At 38.3% G+C, this 23,965-nt stretch overlaps 2 protein-coding genes across 4 annotated transcripts in view; one reads left to right on the plus strand and one right to left on the minus strand.

The window, feature by feature from the left end:
- Positions 1 to 15,799, plus strand: part of pus10 (pseudouridine synthase 10) — a 127,606-nt gene extending 111,807 nt beyond the window's left edge. Inside the window, exons 13-18 of the mRNA XM_051919333.1 lie at positions 5,425 to 5,501; positions 5,592 to 5,647; positions 5,735 to 5,852; positions 13,543 to 13,685; positions 15,347 to 15,446; positions 15,612 to 15,799. Of these exons, the coding sequence (XP_051775293.1) occupies positions 5,425 to 5,501; positions 5,592 to 5,647; positions 5,735 to 5,852; positions 13,543 to 13,685; positions 15,347 to 15,446; positions 15,612 to 15,650 (533 nt within the window). The 3' untranslated portion in view covers positions 15,651 to 15,799. The remainder of the gene's footprint in view (positions 1 to 5,424; positions 5,502 to 5,591; positions 5,648 to 5,734; positions 5,853 to 13,542; positions 13,686 to 15,346; positions 15,447 to 15,611) is intronic.
- A 4,770-nt stretch (positions 15,800 to 20,569) lies between these two features.
- The window catches only part of rel (v-rel avian reticuloendotheliosis viral oncogene homolog), a 63,661-nt gene continuing 60,265 nt past the window's right edge, over positions 20,570 to 23,965 (minus strand). The window contains exons 10-12 of one of the 3 annotated variants that reach the window (XR_007933554.1): positions 22,694 to 22,756; positions 21,306 to 22,461; positions 20,571 to 21,271 (exon numbers count right to left, since the gene is read on the minus strand). Coding sequence is in view for 2 of the 3 variants with exons in the window: in XM_028820799.2 (XP_028676632.1) it covers positions 21,644 to 22,461; positions 22,694 to 22,756 (881 nt within the window). In the remaining variant the exon portion in view is untranslated. Of the gene's footprint in view, positions 22,462 to 22,693; positions 22,757 to 23,965 lie in introns of all 3 variants that reach the window. The other 2 variants (XM_028820799.2, XM_028820798.2) reach the window with 2 other exon arrangements.

Below are 23,965 nucleotides of genomic sequence, written 5' to 3' on the forward strand. Positions count from 1 at the left end.
TCCTGCTGGCTGCAATGCTGCATTCCCGCCCCTACCCGCAACGCTCACTGGAGTCAGGGGACTGGACTCTAACTGGTACAGTGTAGTGTACGGTGACGGTCCCTTCCTTGATCCTGCAGTCTGCATGCATCATCATTCATCGATTCCCATCCGCCTCAGCTGGTGTCCGCCCGCTTCCGGGATCAGAACCAGCGTGAGGCGCACATGTGACCTCCCTCCTGTGAGAACACGTGTGCGCCTCACGCTGGTTCCAATCCCGGAAGTGGGGGAAACCAGCTGAGGCAGGACAGGAGTTGCGAGTCGAGCGCCACCACTGCACACACCAGTGAAATACGAATAGAGGTAAATGACAAGTGAAATGACTGAGTGAAGGTAAAAGCGCAAGAATATGCATACAAATAGAAACCCTAATACAGTGGAACCTCGAGATACGATCACCTCTGTATACGAGAAATTCAAAATACGAGGAAAGTATGAGCGAAAATTTCTGATCTAAATGCGAGCATTGGCTTGCGTAACGAGCCACGAGCCAGGCTGTGGGTATAGCTCTCAGCTTAGCGAGGGGGCGTGGTAGCAGTTGCGAGCCGCGATCTGCGGTGTCTGCGTTTCTCACTTAAGTGCACAGGTGGGAAACTGCCCACATCCATGATTGTTCCTGTGGCTGATGGGCTGCAGCTGCCATGTCCTCCCCGCATATATAGAGAAGCGCGAGCCGGTTAAGGGGGAGAAGAAGTGAGAGAGAGAGAGAGAGAGAGCAAGCAAGCAAGCAGGAGAGCAGGCTCGCGTGTAGCTGAACAGTGAGCTGAACAGGCGAGCCAAACAGCTGAAGCAGGACGGTGTAGAGAAGGTCAGCGAGTGTCTCGCCTAGATTCTGACTCTAGCGATGAGGAGTTCTTGGGGTTCTCATAAAACAAGCAGAACCTAAAAGAGCGTAACTGTTCAACTTTATTCTATTTTATTACTGAAGTCTCTCGTTATTGTGTTTTACAGTAATTTTGTCTTTTGCTGACTGTATTTGTTAATAATGGTTCTAAATGCTGCTGTTCACTTTACAGGGTTGATTACATGTGTTTATGACTGTGATGTTGGGTTTTAATGCACATAAAATGTTTTAAGACATCAGAATCTTTTTTTTCTTCATTTCCCTTCTCTAAAAACTGGTGCGTCTTATGGTCCGGTGCGTCTTATGGTCCGAAAAATACGGTAATTTAATACACAAATTTTACAATAAATTTTCATTTTTTATTATAAGTATACATTTATTATAAGTATACATACATAAAAACTATACTATTTTTACTTTTATGCAATCTTAATAATTATTATAACATAATGACTGATTAATGTGATACCTGCGCTTGTTTCAATGAACACAAAAGTTTTATATTCGGCTCAATATTTGACAGCGCAACCCGAAGTTCTTGGTCAAGATCTTTTAAGCATGACCGCTTATCATTTTTAATTAACACAAGAGTTGAAAAACTTTGCTCACATGAATATGTCGTCGAAAATGGAAGTAGTGTTAGGATGGCCTTGTCAGAAATGCGAGGATATTCTTTCTTAACGGAAATCCAGAAAACATCTAATGGAACTTCGGTGAAATGAAGTTTTAACGTCCCGTCATTACTTAATTCTATAAATTCCTCTCGAATTTGCAGTGACAGTGCTTCCGTAGAATTTATTGCATTGGTTGCAAAAGGATTTCGAATCCAATCGTATTGTTCCGTATTAATAGAATAAAAATAGTGATCAAATTTCTGCTGAAGCATACTTAAATGTTGTTGGGCCAAATCCACAATTGCTTGTTTTCAGTTGTACTATGGTTGGTTCTTTGGTACATTTCTAAACATCCTTTTTGCAACTCTTCCTGCCAAAGTTCGAGTTTTTTTTTTGAACCCCTGTAATTTATCGGAGCACGTCAATATATTCTCATTCCGTCCTTGCATTTTTTTATTAAGTTCATTCAGATGCTCGAATATATCAGCCATGTATGCAAGTTTGGCTATCCAGTAATCATCATCGAGGCGCTGGTATAGTTCGGGCATATTTTGATCTAAAAGAAACTCACGCACCTCGTAGCGAAGCTGAAACAATCTAGCCAAAACTTTGCCTCGGGATAGCCAACGAACTTCAGTATAAAACAATAAGGATTCATATTCGGCTCCCATTTCTGCACAGAGTATTCCAAAGATTCGCGAATTTAGGGCTCTCGATTTAATTATGTTTATGATTTTAATGCATTCATTCATCGTGTTCAAAAGTTCCTCTGGCAAATTCTTGACCATCAATGCTTCTCGATGTATGCAGCAGTGTGTAATTTGTATTATAGGATTTTTTTGTTTTACACAGGAGACAAAACCTTTTTTACTACCCGTCATTGCCGCGGCGCCATCCGTGCAAATAGCAATGCAATTGCTCCATTGAATATTATATATTTTGAAGAAATCATCGGTTACTCGGAAAATTTCTTCACCGGTAGTTCGCTCTGGAACCTCCTTACAAAATAAATAATGTTCTTTAATAAAGTCCTCGTCAACGAAACGTACAATAGCTATCAGTTGTGCTTTATTTTTAATATCGGTTGATTCGTCGATTTGAAGCGCAAATTTTTCAGCCAATATCAGTTTTCTAATCAGTGTTCCTAAAATATCGCTTGACATGTCGTGAATACGTCTTTTAACAGTATCGGCAGACAACGAAACTTTATTCACTTCCTTAACTTCATTGGGCCCAAGCATAAGTCGAACAATTTCCATGCATGCTGGTTTAATAAATGTTTCCCCGATAGTATGTGGTCTTTTCTGACGTGCAATTAATTTTGCAACATGGTAGCTAGCTTCTAAGGCCTTTTCAGAAACCGTAACGGCCGATTTCATAAATTGCTTCTGTTTTTGATTTTGTTCTAAGCGCCTCTGAAAATATTGTTTGTCTTTTTTGGCGTAACTGGGATGGTTTGAATTTAGATGGCGATTTAGTTTACTGGGTGCCATTGCCTTGTTTGATAGCTGATCGCCGCAAATGATGCATTGTGGCTTTGGAGCCGTTTCGTCACCACACCACGAGAATTCATATCGAATGTAGTCTTCGTTGTACTTCCTTTTCACAATCTTCTTTGTTTTTTTTGCAACACTTGTGCTGGGTTCTTCATCATCTGTACGTGAAGACGAATCTTTTCCACGTAAAAATTTATCCATATTTAAAGGGGTATAAAACTAAATATGAATCACACGAAGAACGTTAACCATACACAATTCAGCAACACAACTAATAGTAAAGAATGATAACTACTGTCGCAAGACGAGTGAATGCGACGTAGCACGACTAATACGTCGGCTTGAATTGAATCTACGTGAGGGCACGGAGCGCTCTGCCTATCAAAGCATACTACGGAGTTGTCTGGCGACTGTGTAGGGCATACGTCGTAGGCGCCAGGCGATGGGATTTATTATTTCAGAGAAATGACACATAAAATTATGAAACCTTTAAAAGGCTATTTACGAAAATTTTTCATTGCACGTATTCTCGTTATTGTGTTTCTAAGGAGGACCGTTGAAATATTATTTAGTTAGAAAATTGTCTTATTTGACCGCGGCACACCTGTATCGGCTCAAGGCACACCAGTGTGCCGTGGCACACCGGTTACGGAGCACTGCTCTAAAGGACACCTGGGCCAAGTACACCACTTTTCTATTACAACACAGGCCAGCCAACTTCTCCAGTTGAACGACCCTGAGCTTGTGGTGCTGGATCAGCTGACATCTCCTGAAGATGTAGCCTTAATGGAAGACTTGCTCCTACAAGTCATCATCCAAAAAGTCCAACATCAAACAGGACTTGCATCATACTGGCCTCATAATTAAAATTAGATTTTTGGATTACTAAAGACTGCTGAACCTTTTTTTTTTTCTCATCAAATTTAAATGATTTACCCTAAATAATAAAACAAAAAATAAAATTAAAGCTTAAAAGTTAGATTAAAGAACAGGTACAGTTAATTTATTCATTCTGGCCCCTTAAGCTCCTGTAATATTTTCCCCCTTGACTGCTTGCTGTTTAGCTTTCTTTGAGGTTAACTTTACTTTTCTCTTTCTGCTCTCCTGACCATGCACCCATCTTATTCCTTACTGAAAAGCTGTCCACTCACACCATTTGTTTTTCTTCGTATTAATGAATCCTTACGCTGTTGCCCTCTTAATTGCTCTACTTTCCTGACTACTAAAAATTGTTCTACACAGTTCTTCCTTATTGCTAAGAAAACGTGTTTATTGAATATCCACTGCTAGTTGTATTCTTATTCACTTATTTGTTTCTACTGCAGCTTGTGCCAATCAGTGCTGTCTTCCTTAATGCCTGTTTACGTACCACATAGCACGTCTCTTAACCGTGTTGAAGTCAGCTGCCTATCTGTACTTAAAATTAATGCTTTCTTACCTATTAACATGAGTGCTGTCACCTTCTACTGGTGTTAACGCTTAACTGTAAGAGACTTATATGGTGCTCTATCCAATTACTCTTTTTATGTTTTGACTTTTTTTCCCTATTAAGGAATCACTGTTACTTTTAACTATTCGTTGCAGGTTATTTACTTGCAGAGAAACAGGTTTCAGCCACAGCTGGTATCAGCTACCGTTAACTGCCTTGCTTTGCCATCGTTAGTTTGAAAACATGAACAAGTAACTTTTCCAATGCTCCCTCAAACACTCAGCTGCTTTTGCTCCTGCACGGACAATAAAAAGCAAAAACCCTTCTAAAGGGAAAAAGAGCTTTAAAAATTCCCATACAGCTCCTCAGTGGCAACTGTCACAACTCAGAACACAAAACTGTCAACATTTCCACTTGCAAAGATGACGTCATCATGTCTGTACATTTCAGTCTATAGTCTCAGTATGTCTTCTACTAGTAGAACCAATTACTAAGACTATTGCACTTTTATTATCTTCTCTGCTTCATTGATGGCTCTTGGAGTGGATGTGTTGTTATAAATGGTGAACCTTTGTTTAGATGTTGAATTCAGCTGAAGCTGTTGCTTACATGTGGATTCATTATAGAATTCAGCTGAATTTGGATAGCTCAGTGTTGACTATTAAAAGCTGTCTGCTTGTAATATGTGAATGTTTTTGCATAGAATGTGTGTGTTTCTCTATTTTGTTTTAATGTTACATTTATTTCTGCTGTACTCTTATCTGTATGTATTGTAAAGCTCATGGGGCTTATAGGTGCAAGTGTGATTAGTAAGAAAGACCTGACATGAAACAGTTGATTTTCTGGTTTTTCTAGGTTGCAAAGGCCACAGTGTGGCTGTTTTTAATGAGCAGCGTTTGGAGTTATTTATGTTGAGATTCTTCTTCTGTTCCACCTCTGTGTGGTGACACATAGTGAACACTGTAAACTGAGATGTGTGCTCTCACTTTTTTTTATGCACAGGTAGACCATTTGCAGTTGAACTGCAGAATCCTCACAGATCATCGTTTACAAAGGAAGACATTAAGAGGCTTCAGCAGGTAGTTATTTAAAAGGTAGAAGTGTTATGAAGACACAGCTAGGAACAGCGCTCACTGCATTAATAACTTATTTATGTATTCTGAAATCAGACTATCAATAATTCCTCTGACAAAATTAGAGTGCGAGATTTACAGATTGTTACACGGTAAGGCTTTTGCTACTCTTTTGTTTTTTTTTTTTCAGTTTTAAAGGTGTACATTTTTAATAATGTGTAACTTTTTGGACTCTCTAGGGAGGCTGTTAGCCGTATGAAGGAAGGTGAAGAAGAAAAAACTAAATCATACAGCGCTTTAATATGGACGGCAAAATCCATTGATAAAAGTGATATTGAGTTCATTAATGACATCAAGGTAAGATAGTTCAGTCCTGCAAAAATAATTTATAGTTTATTTTTTTTTCAATTATGTTACAAATTACTATTTTAAATGAACATATTCCTATACCCAAAACTTTAGCAAAAAATTCAAACCTGTTTTTTCTACTTCACAGCTGAATAATTTCTGAATCTATTGTACAGGTTTGGTTAATCTGTAACTCCAGAGTGACATAAAGGTTGATTCTTGCCATGCACCCATTGTTGCTGAGATAGATTCTGGTGTCCTACAATCCAATGGAAAAGGAAGATTTAGAAAATGGAATGGATTTTCTAGTGTGTGTTCATTGGTGGTGCTGTACATCAATTACATACAAACATTGAAATTTGACAAATGAGAGGAGACCATTCAGTCCTTCAAGCTTGCTTGTTTACCTAATAGCTAAAATAACTTAATATCTCATCCAGATACTTCTTAAAAATTGTCAAGATTTCTGCTTCAAGTATTTGATCAGTAATAAAAATTTCAACTTCATCCATATAGTATTAAAATTTGAAACTTCCAAAACATCTATCTTAATCATTTACAATAGAGAAAGTTGATTTACTTGATATAATCGGAGGAATCAAGGTGCCACTTAGTGACTTTAAGAAAAGTCAGGATTCATAAAGTAATGGAAGTGCATACATAAGGATGGCTTAAGTGAAGTTATTGGTAGGAAGAGTGCTGTCCAAGTACTGGATTCAGGCACTGGAGACTTCTTATTAAACTATTTATTTTCATGTAATGCATTAATTATTGTAAACAGCATATGGAATTCATACAAATTAAACCTTTTAATAAATAAGGATTTAACAGTAACAATGTCAGATGTGAAGAATTTCATTTAGGGGTATACAGACTTGCAGGCTGTGCTGTATACATACAGCACATTAGCTCACTAGGCTCTTCTTGGACTTGACGTAACCTGAACTCCCACAGAGTTGAGAACAGAGTTCTCACAAATAAGAAAAATGGTAAGGAAAGAGAAAAGTCTATTTAGCAAGAATTAAGAATGTTAAATAGGTATCGAAAAGGAACTGAAAGGATTGGGAGTAGCACCTGGATAAGAGCAGTAGATAGCTGTACCACAACATTGCTTTCGTAGGGATAAAATTCAGTCTTCACACCAGAAATGACACACAAGCTTGAATTGATGCCCTCAAACCATAATATAAAGAAATGCAATGCCATGGCATTGAAACACTGGAAGGATGGAAAGAAAATGAAATAGTAACAGCAGGGATGTAGTTCTCGAGATCCGGTCTTGAACTTGAGGCTGCTCAACCTGATCTCGGTCTCGTCTCATTCTTGTGCCCATTTTGTCTTGATCTTGTCTTAGTCTTGGCCATAAGTCTCAAAATATTACAAAGCTTATTATCTAAATCAATATGCAGATATACCTCTTTCCCTTTACTAAGTGGAAATTTAATTTCCCTTGCGCTGTCCTCTTGTAGCAGCGCTTCTTACACTACCTCTCCCAGCTGCCCTGGTGGTATAACACTATTGGACAGCTTCGGAGGGCGCAGGGGCTGCTGGGAGGAAGATTGAGCATGTGGGCCCATTAACAAGGTACATGAAAGACACAGGGAGAATCGCAATCATACATCTCTTTGTTCATATGCTTTTCACACTCAATTGGATTACAGTTTCCATCTGGATGTATGTGCTGTCCTGTGCCCACTTGTCCAAGTGAGTTTGTCTTGAGTAGATACATTTTCATCTCAGAAGTGCTCACAGTCCCTTCACGCTGCATCCAGAACTGGTAGGACAAAACTTTACATTCCTTTCGGAGAACTGTTCACAAGGTATTTTTCACTCATCCATCATCAACTGCTCCTGTTGTATTGAACTGTTTTGGCCATTGCTGGAAGTGTTTATTTGTTAGAGTTGTAATTTACTATCACCATCAGGGAGCTGGGGGAGAGCTTTGCATACTTGATTTGGTTATATTGTGTGTTCTTTATTTATCATTATTTAATTAATATATTTCATCGTTGCTCATGTATTCATTGTGTCCATAACAGTATCTCTGTGTATGTGTGCTGGGTCAAGGCTGGGTGTGTTCCTGTTTTCCCATAAATCAAATAAACAAATCACTGTCTTTGGACAGTGTGAATCGTAGTGTACCCGCAACCTATACCCTATGATGACACATAAAAAACAAAGCAATTACAGAGACTGTTGGAATAACATCCATTTTCTACTGGCACCTCGAAAAGAACCACAAAGACGGGTAATATAAAGTTTTTATGTAATAATCCATATGCTAAAAATCTGCCACTAAGCAAGTCAATGCTAGCTTTTTATTCTTTTTTTTCCAGCTTGTTTAAAATAAGATTGGCTTCTACAGCATATTCAATAATTTGTTAATTTATATGCACAGTGGCTCACTGTTAGCATGCTGTCATCCCAGCTTACTTACAGGCTAGTTACATAACTCCTGTGCAGTATTTAGTGAATTTAGTGATCTGTAAAAAGCTAGTTGAGTTTAACATTAACTTTAGTCAGCTGGTTATTCTTCTGAATTTAAAAATGTAGTTGACAAGATAATCTAAAATTATGTCTTTCTGTAAACAGTACTGTCATACTTCTGATTGGTTCACAGAGTATAATACTGAAAAAAATTGCAGTGCGTGATTACATTTTTCAGCCATCAGTCACCTCCTATATGTAGCCACATGTGCAAATGTACAGCCAAGGTTCATCAAGGCAGAGAGCAATTAGCAATGCTATAATATGTGATTTGATTATAGGTTTCAGTCGTCCCCTGTCACTCGTAGAAAATGACAGCTTTAGAAACATTTAAGTTCTGGATGAGCATTACACTCCTATGTCAAGAAAAACAATAACTGAACATCATATCCCTGTGCTTGTTAGTGAAGTGAAAGAAAATATTAAAAAAGAGATGCTGTAAGTGTTACAACTGATATTTGGTCAGACCGTACCATGTGTGCCTTTTTGTTAGTGACAGCACATTTTTGCAGTGTCAATAATGGAAGATACCGACTGAAGTCATGCCTTTTGGCATGTAAGCAGTTTACTGGCCAACATTGTGCTGAAAACATTGTGTCTGCCGTTGATGAAATCACAGACAATTTCCAAATTAGTGAAAAAAGTAGACTATATAATTACTGATAATGCATGTAAAATGCAATGTACATTTAAACTAAAAATACCGCAAGATATTACAAATTATAATAACAGTGAAGATGAAGGTGGGGACTTGAATGTGGTGCTTGCCGCAACTCCTGATCATCCAAGGACAGACTTGAAGACACTTTTGGCAATGAGCACTTAATTTCAGTGGTCACCCATACCTGCTGGAGTTCAACCTTCAGAAAGATTAAGGCCATCACAATTTTGGAACACAGCAAGATCACAGATATGTGTTCTGCTGATTTTCCTGACAACTGAAAAAACTTTGTACTGTTCTTGAGCTATTTGCAGAGACTGCAATTGTCATACTAGGAAAAGAACAAGTGACAAACAGCCTTGTGGTTCTCACAATGCTGGATCTTAGTCACCTTGGGAGAGTGGAAGAAAATAGATGTCTTTGCTGACCACTTGTAAAAGCAGTCAAAGAGATTTTATGGAATACTTGCACGCACAAGAATGGATCAGAGTAGGTAACAAGTTGAGCCAATTGGAGAGGATGTGTACTTTGTTTTTGCCATTTTGGACCCACAGTTTGGCCTAAATTGGGTAGACTTGGACATTCTGCAGCGCAGTGGAAGCTTGATGCCTTCTTATGCTGGAGAAGAACTGAAAATATCACTCACAGGTTAGTGCAGCATGCATACACATGTGCATTCACATACACAGTTATAAATGAATCCCTTGTAAATTATGTCTCTCTATTATTAAAAAAAATCTTGGAAGGAAGGAGACGAGACATGATTTTCTCAGAGAGACACTTCACGTCCCACGAGACGAGTCTTTGTGCCAAGAGATTTAACCACACCCTGGGCCGGAAATAAGAGTAGATGACAAAGTAGAACGTTGTAAAGAACTCAAAAACGTTGCCATGGTACACATGCAAAGCAGGTTAGAATAATTATTCTATGTCTATGTTTAAATATGTCACCATGGCAACTTGTTGGCATGCATGCTTTACCTCAAGTTTAGTTTACAGGTTGTGTTGTGTTATTTGGGCGCCATCTACTGACTCTGGGAAGCTGCTGGGTTTAACTCTGGGGCACTGAGGCGCTGTGCACGTGCGCTTTCATCACGGGTTGCGTCTGGCATCCGTGCATATATACAACCTTCGTAAACATTACTAAACGAAGGTTGTATATGCGGTGGTGTGCGCGTTCGCGTTTGGTCGGCGGTTGTATTGTGACCTGAAGTTTAGTTTACAGGTTGTGTTGCGTTGTTTAGGCGCCACCTACTGAGTCTGGGAAGCCGCTGGGTTTGACTCTGAGGCGCAGTGCGCATGTGCTTTTGGTGCGTCTGGCCTCTGATACTAGTATAAATATATATAAAGAATATAATTTTATACTTTTGAAGCCCATTATAACCGGATCATATATTATTGGTCATTCCATATTTTAAAATACATAGGATTAAATGTGAAAATAACTTTTGTCAAATTTTAATTTTCAACACATTTATTAAAAATTGCATTACAAATGATAAATTACAAGTTTTTTCAATACAAAATACATAGTTTGAATATGAAAAAATATCAAGATTCTAATATGATTAATTATTCTTTATTATTAATCAGAGCTATTAATCAATTAACGCAAACCTTGTCCCTGTGCCTCTTTGCTCAATTGCTCAATATCGGGTGTGTAATTGGTCACTTTTAGCTTCATGCAGGCTTCTGAATGTTCAGTTGTTAGACAGCTTTTGTGTATTCAAAATATTTTTCATATATGAGAAAATTTGTTCACATAGTTGAGTTGAGCCAAACGCTGAAAGCAGAACACATGAGATTTTCATCAAACAATTAAATCTTGAGAATGACTGACTTTTCCAGACAGTTTCCTTCAAGAGTTTTCCTTCATGAGTTCCATTTCAAAACTATCAACGTCCATCCACTCAAAAAGGGAACTGAAATGGGGTCATCTTTAGATCAGTTAAGTCAGGTTTGATGAGGAATGAAGATATGGGTGCGTGAGTTTGGAAATCTTCACATCGTTTGGAAGATTCTTCTTTGAGCGCCTCAATGTACTTTTGAAGTTCGTCTTTGTTAACAGTAAATCAGTTTACACAGGACCTTTACATTTGGAAAGTACTTGTAGGTGTTAGTGGTAATATTGTGCCAAAATATATCTAATTTTGATGCAAATCCTTTCCAGTATTCAAAAAGTTCTAGTACTGTTTGACCCTTTCCTTACAAACACAAGTTTAAGTCATTCAGGTTTTGAGTTGTATCAGTCAGAAACATTAATTTGCATAACCAGTCTTCGTCATTCAATTCCGGGATATGTTGTTCTTTTTCATCAAGAAATATCTTTATTTCTTCCAGACATGATACAAACCTGTTCAAGACATTACCTCAACTAAGCCAACGGACATTGCTGTATAGCGGGAGGTCCATATGCACTCTTCATTTCTTGCAAAAGGGACTTAAATTGCCTGTGTGACAATGAAGAACAAGAAACTATAAAATTAACTATTTTAACGACAGTGTCCATTATAGAATTCAGGCACTGTGACAAGATTTTCGCAACAAAACTTTCCGTGTGTATAATGCATTGGAAACTCAATACTCTAGGTGCGCCATGTCATTTATGTCAGTGGTTTCATCCCCAGCGGCACTAAATACAACAGCTTGTTGTAATCCGGTTTTGTTTTCTTGTTACATTTTCAGCCATATCAGTTCTTCATCTCTGAATTGATCTTGCAGAAGCTGGTATTTCTCAAATTCAATCCAGTATTGTTTGTTTGTTTGGTAAATCACTGTAAGATTTCAGCACTTCTCAAAAACATCTCTTTGATGAATTCTCCATCTGTGAAGGGTTTGGCTTTCGAAGATAAACAATGAGCAGTTGTATAACTACATTTGGTGGCTTTATTTTTGGTTCCAATTATTTGACTAAAATAAGAAGTTTGTTTCTTAAAGCCAGAAACAGACCTTTTTATAGCTTCACATTTCTCATCAGATTTTTTAAACATGGACTGATGTTTAATTTGATAATGTCTTTGTACACTTGACATACGACACTTTCACAGCATAACGCACACACAGCACGATCAGTAAAACGCAAAACGTAGGTGAGGGCGTAAAGGCGTGTGATGTCCTTAAGATAACATTTTTACTGTATTTCAATTCAATCAGAGTGCCACTGAAAATCGTTCTGCATGCCACAGTTTTCCGACTCCTGATATGGAGTATGTGAACATTCAAGTTTTTCAATAATAGGGTGTTTTGGAATTAAATAGATTAAAATATTGCTCAAATATGGGTCTACTCTACCAAAAAAAAAATCTAAATTCTGATTGTGAATTTTCAAGTCATGGTCTTGTTTTGGTCTTGATTAAAAGTCCTGGTCTTGACTTAGTCTTGGGTAGGGTGAGTCTTGATCTTGTCCTGATCTCGGAACACATCCCTGGTTAACAGGGACACTTAATTATGTGACCAAGACCACCCCAACCAAAAACAAAGTACTAATTCTTTTAACATAACATTATACTCCAAGTCAGTCAGTCTATGCTGTCTCTTATGGCATTATGGTGTCAAGCAATAAGTTAGCCAAGTCATAATGTAAATGTCAGTAGTTTTATTAGTAATAAAATAATAACAAATCTTTGAAAACTTATTTTGTAATTTTACTGTTTTTACAGAATGTCATTAAAACATCTTGCAAGTAGCTTTCCAAGCCAAACTTTTGTCTTGTTTTTTAGTGTGTACATTAGAGTACTGAACTGCATGTTTTTTTTGAGTGAGAGCAGGGGTTGCCGGGTCACAGTAAGACATTTTTTGTACTTGTTGGATAGATTCATTGAATAGAATGGACTTGGAATTGCTATATAATCTACAATGTTGAAGTCACTGTAATATCTGGAGATCAATCACATGACAAAAAGTCTTTGAAATATTTAACACAGCATGTGTAGAAGACCTTCAATGAATCCTCCATCACAATATAGATTTTTTTTACAATGGATTATGGGATACGTAGGTTATTCAACTGGATATACTGCAGACTGAGCAATTTAATTTTGTTCAATTCATTAAGCCAAAGCTTGACATCAGCTATCTCAAGTATATTTAAATTCTTTGAAGTAAAACAGAAAAACATATGTGACCTGCTTCTAAGAATGGCCCATGCTAATGACGAGCAGCCAGTCCAGGAAGTGCTAAGAAAGGATGTTGTGGTTTTCTTTTTGCAGTCAGGTAATCTAGAAAATCATCATCATCATAAAAGTGCATCTGGTGGGAGTGGTACAATCCAAAACTAGAAGTTCATTGTTTTTCTTCAAAGCATTAACACAGCTTATACTGTTAACCCAAAGTGCCTACCTTACATGATAGCTGATGGCATACTTAAGGTGGCACTCAAGAGACTAGCAACCTAATTGTTTCAAATCTAGCATCTTTACCATTCAACAACACTGCCTGCCTATAGACGTTCAATACGCACATCAGATAATTAAGTTATGTTGCCATCTGTTTATAGTATGTTAAGGTTTATAAAAATGTTTACTAATAACTAATACTTCAAATCTTCTACAGGAGTTAAAGATCAACCAGAAGACTCCTTTGAGGGTGCTTCATAGACGGCCATTAGCTGTACGACCCCGTGTTATTCACACGATGAGAGTGGAATTTGCAGATGAGCATCACTTTCGGCTTTACCTTAAAACCCAAGCAGGAACGTATCCTTTTCATTTTTTAAAATTTAAAAATTTTTTTTTTTTTTTTTTTGCATTAAAACTTTTGTACTTAAATGAGTAAAAAGGAAAATCCAGTAACACCTCTGTTCCCCTTCTAAATAGGGTATCTGGACAAAGTGAACTTGAAATTAATAAATCCAAACAAACAAGATTTTTCTAAATCTATTACAATCCACTTAGTTATATTCATTTAAACAGTATAAAATCTGCACCAGCTGTGGGGGTTACCCAATAATGTACATTTTTTTCTGAAATTGAAAAGCTGATATTCCTTCTGTACAAGTCATTCTCCTACAGATGCAGTCAGTTGTGACCCTCTGTATATGAGGCAGATGCCAGTGTCTCAACATGCAACTGTCTAATCAGTTCCTCTACATTTCTATAGCCACAGATTTTGTTTCCAACCTTAAAAGGCACATTTTGAAACATGAGAGAATTATTTTTGTTTAATCTACAAAAAATAATTAAAGAACAACAATACAAGCTTGATTTGTGGTGTGGTCAAATCATGGCATCTGTCAGAACACGTAGGCTCTGCAAGAAGGTCATTCTTTGTTCAGTCTGGGAGAGCAGACTATCCTATTGCACAGAATGCATGCCAGTTTCTGCCAGGCTACAAATCAGATTACCATTTGTGTCTTCTGCTCAGCAGTCTTAAGCCTATGTCTCATTACATGACTTCAAGTCAGAGGAGAAGTCAAACTTGACGACTGCAGTTGACAATCTCATCACCAGAGGATGTTAGATTATGTGACTAGAAATCAGAAGGCATGTCAAATTACACAACGGCATGACTTTCCATCACAGTTTTCACATTTGCAAAATATTGGGAGCTCACCGCTTTTTCTGAATACTAATAATCTGCTGCTTGACGGAGCTTGCTGACTATGCATTTGGTTTACAGGTATGGCGAGCTCAGCCGCAAGTTTCCACTTTTGTTTTCTTTTTTCTGTTGTATTGTGGAACATAAAAACCAAACGATATCAGTTGGATGAACCTTTCTTCTGTTTGCAGGTCTAGAACACTCCTATTCCTTATTCCTGTTTGCTCCATTCTGTGCATTACTGTTATGGTTGAGCACTCACTGGTTATCTGCTCTCATGCACACAGAGCCAGCTGTTTTATTTTTGTCAGGTTGAGTAGCTGGGTATATTACTGTACTCATATCGTGACTTTCCATGATTACGTAAATGAAGTCTACAACTGAAAATCACGTAATGTGACATGGCTTTTAGAAGATACATTTTAGACCCGACATCAGCACTTGTCTGCTGTACTTGAGTTTTTCTGCGCGACTGCTTATCAGTTCAGCTCTAGATGGGTTTCTTTGGCCTTCACTAAGCACTAAATGTGGAAATGAGCCGAGAATGTGGCCACCTGGATTGATGTTGGTAATCAAATGGTTAAATTATCATACTAATTAGCGTTTGAAAAGCAAATACACCACTTTTACAAAGAATTAACCTTAGATTATTTTACTTTAACATTTGCATAGCAAATAAACATATCTACTGTACATGATCAAGAAAATGTTAAAGTACTTTTGATTAGCAAAGGACTTTAAGCAGTGGTGTATCAAGTTTATTCCATGAATGTTCTTTACTGTTTTTTGTCTTAGCAACTCTTTCTTAACATATATCAAGATACATTAAAGAATTTATCCATGGAGATTTTGGAAGAACTAAACCAAATCTTAGCATTCTCATGAACACTGTGACTGATATACTGGAACTAGATGTGGAAGTAAGTAAGTTATTAAACAAACTTCAAAAAGACTGTGCAGTGTTTTAACTCAGAGTGATTGGAGTATTAATGAAACATTAAAAAGATGACACACTGATTCTGTTAACTTTTTACCATTCATGCTTTCAATGTAAAATGCCATTCCCCCACCCCCCTCTTTTCCAGTCCGTGGACGTTGACTGGCCACCAGCCATAGAAGATTAAAGGAGGTGTCAGAGCTGTGACTCTTTAGGACTGTGAAAAGAAGCTCAAAATGTGATTTTTAACTTTCTTTTTTTTGTTTGCAACCTACTGAATTTTGCCTACAGCTCTTTTACACCAATAAACAATGTAAACACTTTTGTGTATGAAAAGTTTCATGTTCTTTTTTCATTTTTCTAAATTAAATCTGAAGGTACAGTTATGAGGGTGCCGTTTGAGGGAAGCTTCATGTGGTTCCTCTGTTGCTCACCTTAACACATATCATAATACATAATTCGCCTGCCTCCTCACTCACGTCCATCCAAAGCCGAATGCGCAGTCGCCTTCTGCGCAGCTGCCCGAAAAACCTTATGAGACCGAAATCCAACCCCAACATCACGGCAGGCGGTGGAATTAATCTACGCATTTCGGGATTATTATTCTGAAATCCCAAATCCTTCTGCCCAGGCGTAGGATATTAGCCCCGATCACAGCCAACTCTCACACTCAAAATAATACGTAAGAACATATTATTATTAAGTACTTTCAGCGGCAGGAACGACTCCACAGCCATAACGATCATTACTCTACTGTCGTCCGCAGATGTTGATGTGTGCGAAGCGAGGTACACATTCTAAGCCGCATACAAATCTCCACAGGTGGCGCGGTACGCATTGTCGTGCGCTGCTGCTGAGATCCGAGTAAAATAAAACGCTGCTGGCCTATTCGCACCAAGCACTGAATGTTCACCACACCATCTGGCCTGATTTTAATGCCCCTTGCATCCTCGCCCTTTCAAAACTGCTTATTCTCGCAACTTGGTGCTAATGGCCACAAAAATTCAAAGAGAAAGGCGACTTCGATAAAGCTCTAGAGGCCTGAAAGGCGATTTTGACTACAGCTCGAGGCCTAATTACGCATTGATTCAATACATCTATATCAGGTTTGTGGTGCTTATACTTATTACCATTCCATATTTTACTGGAACATCCATCCATCCATTTTCCAACCCGCTGAATCCGAACACAGGGTCACGGGGGTCTGCTGGAGCCAATCCCAGCCAACACAGGGCACAAGGCAGGGAACCAATCCTGGGCAGGGTGCCAACCCACCGCAGTACTGGAACATTCATCATTCAATATTATACTATAGGCCTGGAAAATTCATCAACTAACAGTACAAGCCTGTACAGTAATGAGTGAAGCGGACTAAAATCATTACAAAAAAACTTCGTTTCTTCTTCTACTTTTCGTTGATTTGTATTTCTCATTTTTTCCCTTTTACTGCCATAGGCCTACATAATTATAAAATATGGCAATTTTTATGCACATGACACAAAATAAATTAAGCTTAAAGACTACATGTGTTTCCAAATTCAAAGGGCGTTCCCTGTCAAACTAGCATTCGCCATGACTATAAACAAGTCACAAGGACAAACATTTGACATGGTAGGAATATTCCTTGCCGAACCCGTTTTCAGCCATGGTCAATTGTATGTGGCTTTTTCAAGAGTCAGAAGGGCGAGTGATGTGAAGGTGCAAGTTAAAGATGAGCCACATCAAGGGAAATTACTACCAAACAGTGAGAGTGTCTTCACACAAAATGTAGTCTACAGAGAGATTTTACAACTTTAGTTGCATACTGACAGGCCTCCAGTATACAAACAAAAAACGTTGTCATAGCATGTATTTTTTAAGTGTACAATATTTTTTGCCGTGATAAAGTCATACATATCCCAAACCTCTTAGTTAATTATCATTACTTACATCACTTTCTTATTTATTTCTTACTTATCATTTGTTCTTCATACACTGCTGACACAAACCCGTGCCCGTTTCATCTTACGTTGTCGAAACAGGCTTTTTGTCTAGTAAAGTAATAAATAAACACTTATAAATAAAGCCATCTGTTTACAAGGAAAGGGGTGCTTTGGAAATCTGGGATCATATTTATAAAACGTGTGTATGTACAAAAAGAGGCCTGAAATGTGTGTACACAACTTTCCATGCAAAAGTCAGGATTTATAAATGAATACTTGACTGGAGGACTTGCATATGTTTATGGCGGCAAGTCTGGCCAAGAATTTCAGAGAAACTGGGAAATGACGACACCCTTGATCAAGTAGGAAAATGCAGCCAAACGACGATTCACGCATTCAATACTTCCTATCACCGGGCCGTTATTAAAATGTGTGTTGACCTATGTGGACGAAAAAGGCACACTGAAAGCAGGCAGATAATATTTCTCTTTTTTATTCATTTGGAGTCACAGTAAGTAGAGATTCAAAAGAGCATAACTTATTGCCGCAAAGCTCAATTGAACACCGAGAAAAAATTAGGAGGGGTTTTTATAATTCAGCATTTCATGATTAATAAGACAGAAAGAACATCCTTATCAAAACAGTAAAGTTAAACAATATGTTTGTTGAGCTAAGCATTATCTGTGTTCTCAAAGCTAAGCACAGGAGAGACGCCTTTGCATAAACTACATGTACTTTCTGCAGCCTTGTGACCTTGTCCCTGAAACATTCACTCTGAGAAAGGGAAAACAAGAAACAGCTTAGATTTTATTCATGTGGACACTATTTCTCCTGAACCCTGGAATAACATATTTTTGTTAGTTCATAAGCCAAAGTGTCTCTTACTGGCAAGTTAGAAAAATAGTTATTATAAAAATTCTAATTTACTAAACACGAAAAATACATGCTGCTGAGGAGAACATGCTTCTTCTACACCTAACAAACATTAAATCTTAAAAGTGATAAGTATGATGTACAGACACTGTCTTAGTTGCCTTTTAAGAGGACCGATGTGTATTTGCACTGAAGAATTTTTTGCTTTTGTTAGTGTATATCTGCTACCTGTTGTCCCTTCTCAGGGATCTGTCCACCAGGTCAGGAATATTTCTGCCAGGCTTCACCCGATCATGCCCACGGTGTTGGAAGTCATTAAATGACCAATGAGTTGCTTCATATAATTTTTATATGGTGTGGGTGTACATACTTAAAACATTACATGTTTTTTCTTATGAAAAAAGACAACTTGCTACTCTGCTATTCGTTGCAACAGCAATCGCATCATTGAATTCCATCCATGCTCTTGTGCACTCACTGCATCAGAAGGGAGGCTGCTCTGGCAGCCAATCATGTTCTGTGTGTCTGCATATGCATGAGGTTGATTAGCAAAAGCCATATGTGATTGTTTCAGGTTGGCAGCCAAGCAGCGTTCAAGTCAGGTCCACGTATGCACATGCAGACCGCTGGCCTTGTGAAAGCAGAAAGATCAAGGACTTGACAACTGTTTGTTTCATATTGGTTTTAGCTGTGGATTTTAACTTGCAGACTATTTATTCACTGTTTCTATCTATCTATCTAAATAACTAAACCATTGGATACTAATTTTTGTGGATTTTAATAAAAGCACTTGGCACCCTTGCACCAACCCCTTGCTGACTGTGTGTATCCTTATGTGCCTGGCTCATGTTGGTTTATGATTATTGAGGGTTCCGGGTTCAAGAAGAAGAAGAAGGCTCCTGGAAGCAACCAGAGAGCATGGAGCCAACCCATACGGGCGCAGTGTACATCAGGTTTTATAAATTGGATTTTTCTTTTTTTTTTTTTGGTATACGCATATTTTTTGTGATTACATCCACCCAAGGTTTTATAAATGAGATCCCTGGGGAGGATAAAAAGACATTATACCACTTGAGAAAGTCCAGAATAGACTGATGGATTATTGGGAATAAGAGGTAAAATTAAAGATGAACCTTCTCAGCTTAAGCAACCAGATATTTAAAAGGGACATTAGGATACAACAGGATGGAAAATGATTTACTGACTGAAATTATTAAAATTATGAAAGGAATTAGTACAGTTGATCCAGGCTGTTACTTTAAAATGACTTCAACAGGAACATGGGCACACTAGTGAAGGTAAGATTTTGCAAAAATGTTAACATTTTTCTTTAGGCAAAGAACCACAGAAACTTGGACTTTAGGGACCTTCAAATTTGCACATACTACTTTGGGCAATCTAGGTTATGAATGGCTGTTTTTTCACAATTGTTTGAATGTTCTAACGTCTAAAGAGAGATTTAAGGGATGCAACGTGTGGAGGAGTTTGACTGTGACTGTAGGTTGCCCATCCAGGTTCCAAGCAGAAGGAGAGGCTGTTGTGTTCTTGAAGCCCCCCAAGACCACTTACACAACCAGAACAATGCCTGAAGATCAGCAGCATTCATTTATGACAGTTGGGTACTCAGCAAAAACATTCTTTATGTGCCATGGCCTAGGAAACCCTTAGAATGGCATACAGCTGGTGGTTGAGACGACTATTCCACCAGCCTTAAGCTATCGACTTCCTTCCTTCATCAAGAACACAACAGCCAATGTTGTCTTCATGCAGACGAGTCACCATGTCAGTCCCACTGAAGTACAACGAGCCTTTAAAAGACTGAAATAAACTACTACCTAATTTGGACTCTTTGGATTTATTCAATGCACCAAGTATGTACTTAATAAGGCGCTTCAGGGGACATGGAGTTAAATTCTATTACCAATTGTGGTTGAAAAAGTATAGAGAATGATAACAATAATTCATTACATTTAGATAGAGCTTTTCTCACTACTCAAATCACTACCACACAGGGACAAGGACCTTTTCAAGCAAACAGTTTTCTTTTTCAGAGTGGCAATGTGTGCTTTTAGACTGTGAAAAGAGCCATGGGCACTTGAACCAGATAAATGTTACCTTTCTTTATACTCACCAGGGCTACATACTGAACACGAGTCTGCCATCCATGTTTAAGTTACTGGCACTGAAAAGAAGCACTGCAGAATACAAGATAGTTAACAAAGGCATGGAGACAAACTCCAGTTCAGCAGTCTGGATGCTAAATTTAATGTGCAAGACTTGTAAAATGTAAGGCTAGCGTACGACATCACTTTAGTCCCACTAACAAAGATAGTCTTGTTACATTAAAAAACTGGCACATTACAATTGTACTATCAAACACATTCAGGTTGACTGTTTAAGCACATTAGTATAAAGCTTATATACAGAAAGCTCAATTCAAAAAAAGTACTGGCAAATAAAAAAAAGTTAGTAATAAATTTACTTGTTGGTCAGATTGTGTTGTTGCATTGATTTATGATAAATGTCTGAATACATTACACAAGCACACTATCTATAAAACTCGTACTGCTGCAAGTTTGCTAAAACCTTGGATTAAATACATCAGACTTTGAGAACTTGTTTTAACATGACATAGCCATTACAAAGGAAAGTGCCCTTTCCTGATTTCCCTGTTAGGGCTAAAAATCTCATAGCCATACTCTGGAGTGGTGAGTTTGCTATGTAATCAACAGCGGCATCTCCAGAGACCTTTTGGAGGTTTTTATATGGCACTCATCCGAGTGGAAAAATATCCACTTTAGTATTTTACTAAAAGTTCACTAAGAATGTCCCATAAACCATATATACTTTATATATATATATGACACTATACAGAAAATTGAGCCATCGGATGAAGTTTCCCCACATGTACATTTGAAATATAAAAATTAATCTCGGTACCCTAAATCTGTTGTTTAAAACATTCACCCTTTGACAATTTAAGTCAAATGGCTACAAGGCTGGCATTGTGTCACTCTTGTATTTTTACCGTAATAGCGGCTTTTCACATTGGGATGCTTGTCATTGCTGAGCTATGAGGAGCCTTTCAGGACATGCAACGTCCAATCTGCAGCTCACAGTGAGTAATTATTAGGAGGTGAAAGCTGCTTGATGTTTTTCTGTGAGGAAGGAAACAAAACAATTTTAGCAGATAAACTCAGTGTGATGATTCACCGTATGACACTTTTGAGTTTCTGTTTTCATTTGTCTGAATACTTAATATGGGTTCCATTATTTGCACACCTTCTTGCAAGGCCATAGACATAAATAAAATAAATTAAGCCTCTTGATGCCAGTTCACTGGAGTTCACCCCCTTCCTATAGATAACATTTGCTTCTTATTTAATCATGAATGAAAGTACTCCCATCGCGAAATTAAATTGAAGTGGCCAGTGCTTGGATTAGCCTCTGCCCTGTAATGCTCACTGCTCGGTGTACCACCAGGATTGCCATGTTGGCTGTCATTGTTGGGTTGCCTCAACCCATTAAAGATATCTCCATTGTTAACAAGCCTAGGAACTGCATCATCATAAGGCACCTGAGATTCTGAGCCGATCATCCCCAGTGAGGCATTGGGTCCCTGAGAACCCTGGGAGGGTGGTGGTGCTGTCCACTGGTATATATGTTCTGAAGTCACACTTAGAAGAATGTCATTAGTGTCCATATTATTATTGTTGTTTGCTACAGCTGCATTCAGAGAGCTTCCATCCAAAGTGTTGGCACATGCTGCTGTGTACACATTTGTCGACTGCAGAGGTAAATGCCCGTTACTGTTGGTATCATTTTCCTTCCTGCCTACTACAGCTGGTAAAGCACCATTTGAACCATTTGTGTCTAAACATTTAAGGTCAATTTCTGTGAGTAGAGGAAGTGTAATATCACCAGGCATGTGCATTTTTGAGCTTGGAATAGAAGTTGGCATAGTGGTGGTACAACTCTGTTGGTGCTGACTGAACCGCAGAGAATCCAAAGGGATGCTGGTTTGTCCGTGAGACCAGCCGCTGCCACTGTTCATGGATGAGGAATGGTGCGAGTTCATCACAGGCTGCAGAGAATGGTGAGGGTACAGCATATCTGAAGAGTGGGACATGAAGTGCTGAGGCTGGCTAAAATTATTACTGCTGTGTTGCACAGGATATCTTTGGGTAAACACATTCATTGGCTCTGCAAAAAAACCACAAAAAACACCTTTGAAAGATCTGTAGGGCTGTCTTGGTAGTCTTCAATGAGACCACTCACACATAACCCTGCTATCAATGGCAGCTTAGAATTGAGCAAAAATCAACCTTTTTAGATTAGAGAATTACTATACTCCATTTACTGTAAATATGCTACACATAAATTAGATGATGAACTGTCAATGACAATATATTTAACAGAAGGAAATTGTTCCTACCTTTTTTAATTGTTGGAGTCACACTGCTTTGTTGAATAGCAGCACATCTCTCCATGTTCATCCCTATTAGGAACATTTTAGGATGTTGTTAGTGACCTATAGCACACAGCTAACGTCAACTGACAGCCTGCTACATAAAGTCAAGTGAGAAATGAGACAAGGCAGAGAAAACAGACAAGCAGGGAAATCTAGAAACAACAACTTATCAAAGCATTACTCGAGTCCACTCAGTTCATATTGCCACTGCTGTGGAATCCCCCCGATCCTCTTGGACAGGGTGACAATCATTATAACAACCAAGAATGATGGGTTGCTTTTAGAATCAATCTCTAGTTAGAGCAGCTCCTCTGACCAAGTAGTTGCATGTGAGCCTCTGCTTTGCACCTCACTATATGGAGTCTTTTTGTTTTTTTCTGAGGGTGGTTCAGTATTTTGAAGGGTATTACTTTTAATTTATTACAGTTGTATCTTACTGGCAACAGATTAGAACTGGATGATTTTTTTCTGAAAATATTCCAGGTAATAAACCGGCATATAATTTACAAATCACTGGCCAGGTTTATGATTTAGGAAAAAGAAAAAAAAAAGAAAATGTGTGAATGTGCACTGCACCCTTAGGGCTTGTTTATACTTCACGCTCAGAATGCATACGCACCCGCATCATGGCTGCCACGCATTCTGAGCGTTCATTTGATGCAACCTCTGAGCAGGACCTCAGAAATTAACGCGACGCGTGCACGAGTTGCAGTACCAGCAAAAAGTCGGGGGGCGCAGTGTGCTAAAAGTTGGAATGTGACGTCAGAGTCTCTGTTTACTATCTACATGTGACAGAAAGCCGCTTTGCGGATCCTACGAGATCGGTGTGCGCGCTTCGATATTTGATAAATGGTTTGATGTGGTGAAGCAAAATGCCGACATACATATGTATTCGTGGTGCTTTTATATTCAAGCGTCACATATTCCCGATCGTAATGACACGATACGTATTAAGTCTCACATACCATCTTCTGTGCCATCTTTTTTTCTAGGGCTTCCTCTGCTCCTGACAGCAGCGAATTGCCAGCAATAGATTGCCACACTGTGCACATTAAATATATGATATTCCAATTCTCTGCACATTTAGAATCCTTAGATTTATACTTGATATCACTTTCATGATGAAAAGCATTAAAGTATGTATATTACATTTTACAGATAAATCGGTAATTTCGTTTAAATAATGAATACTGTTAATAATTACACACATGGGGGTGACACAGTGGCGGAGCGTTT

Source organism: Erpetoichthys calabaricus, chromosome 15 (assembly GCF_900747795.2).
Source record: "Erpetoichthys calabaricus chromosome 15, fErpCal1.3, whole genome shotgun sequence".
Classification (NCBI taxonomy): domain Eukaryota; kingdom Metazoa; phylum Chordata; class Cladistia; order Polypteriformes; family Polypteridae; genus Erpetoichthys; species Erpetoichthys calabaricus.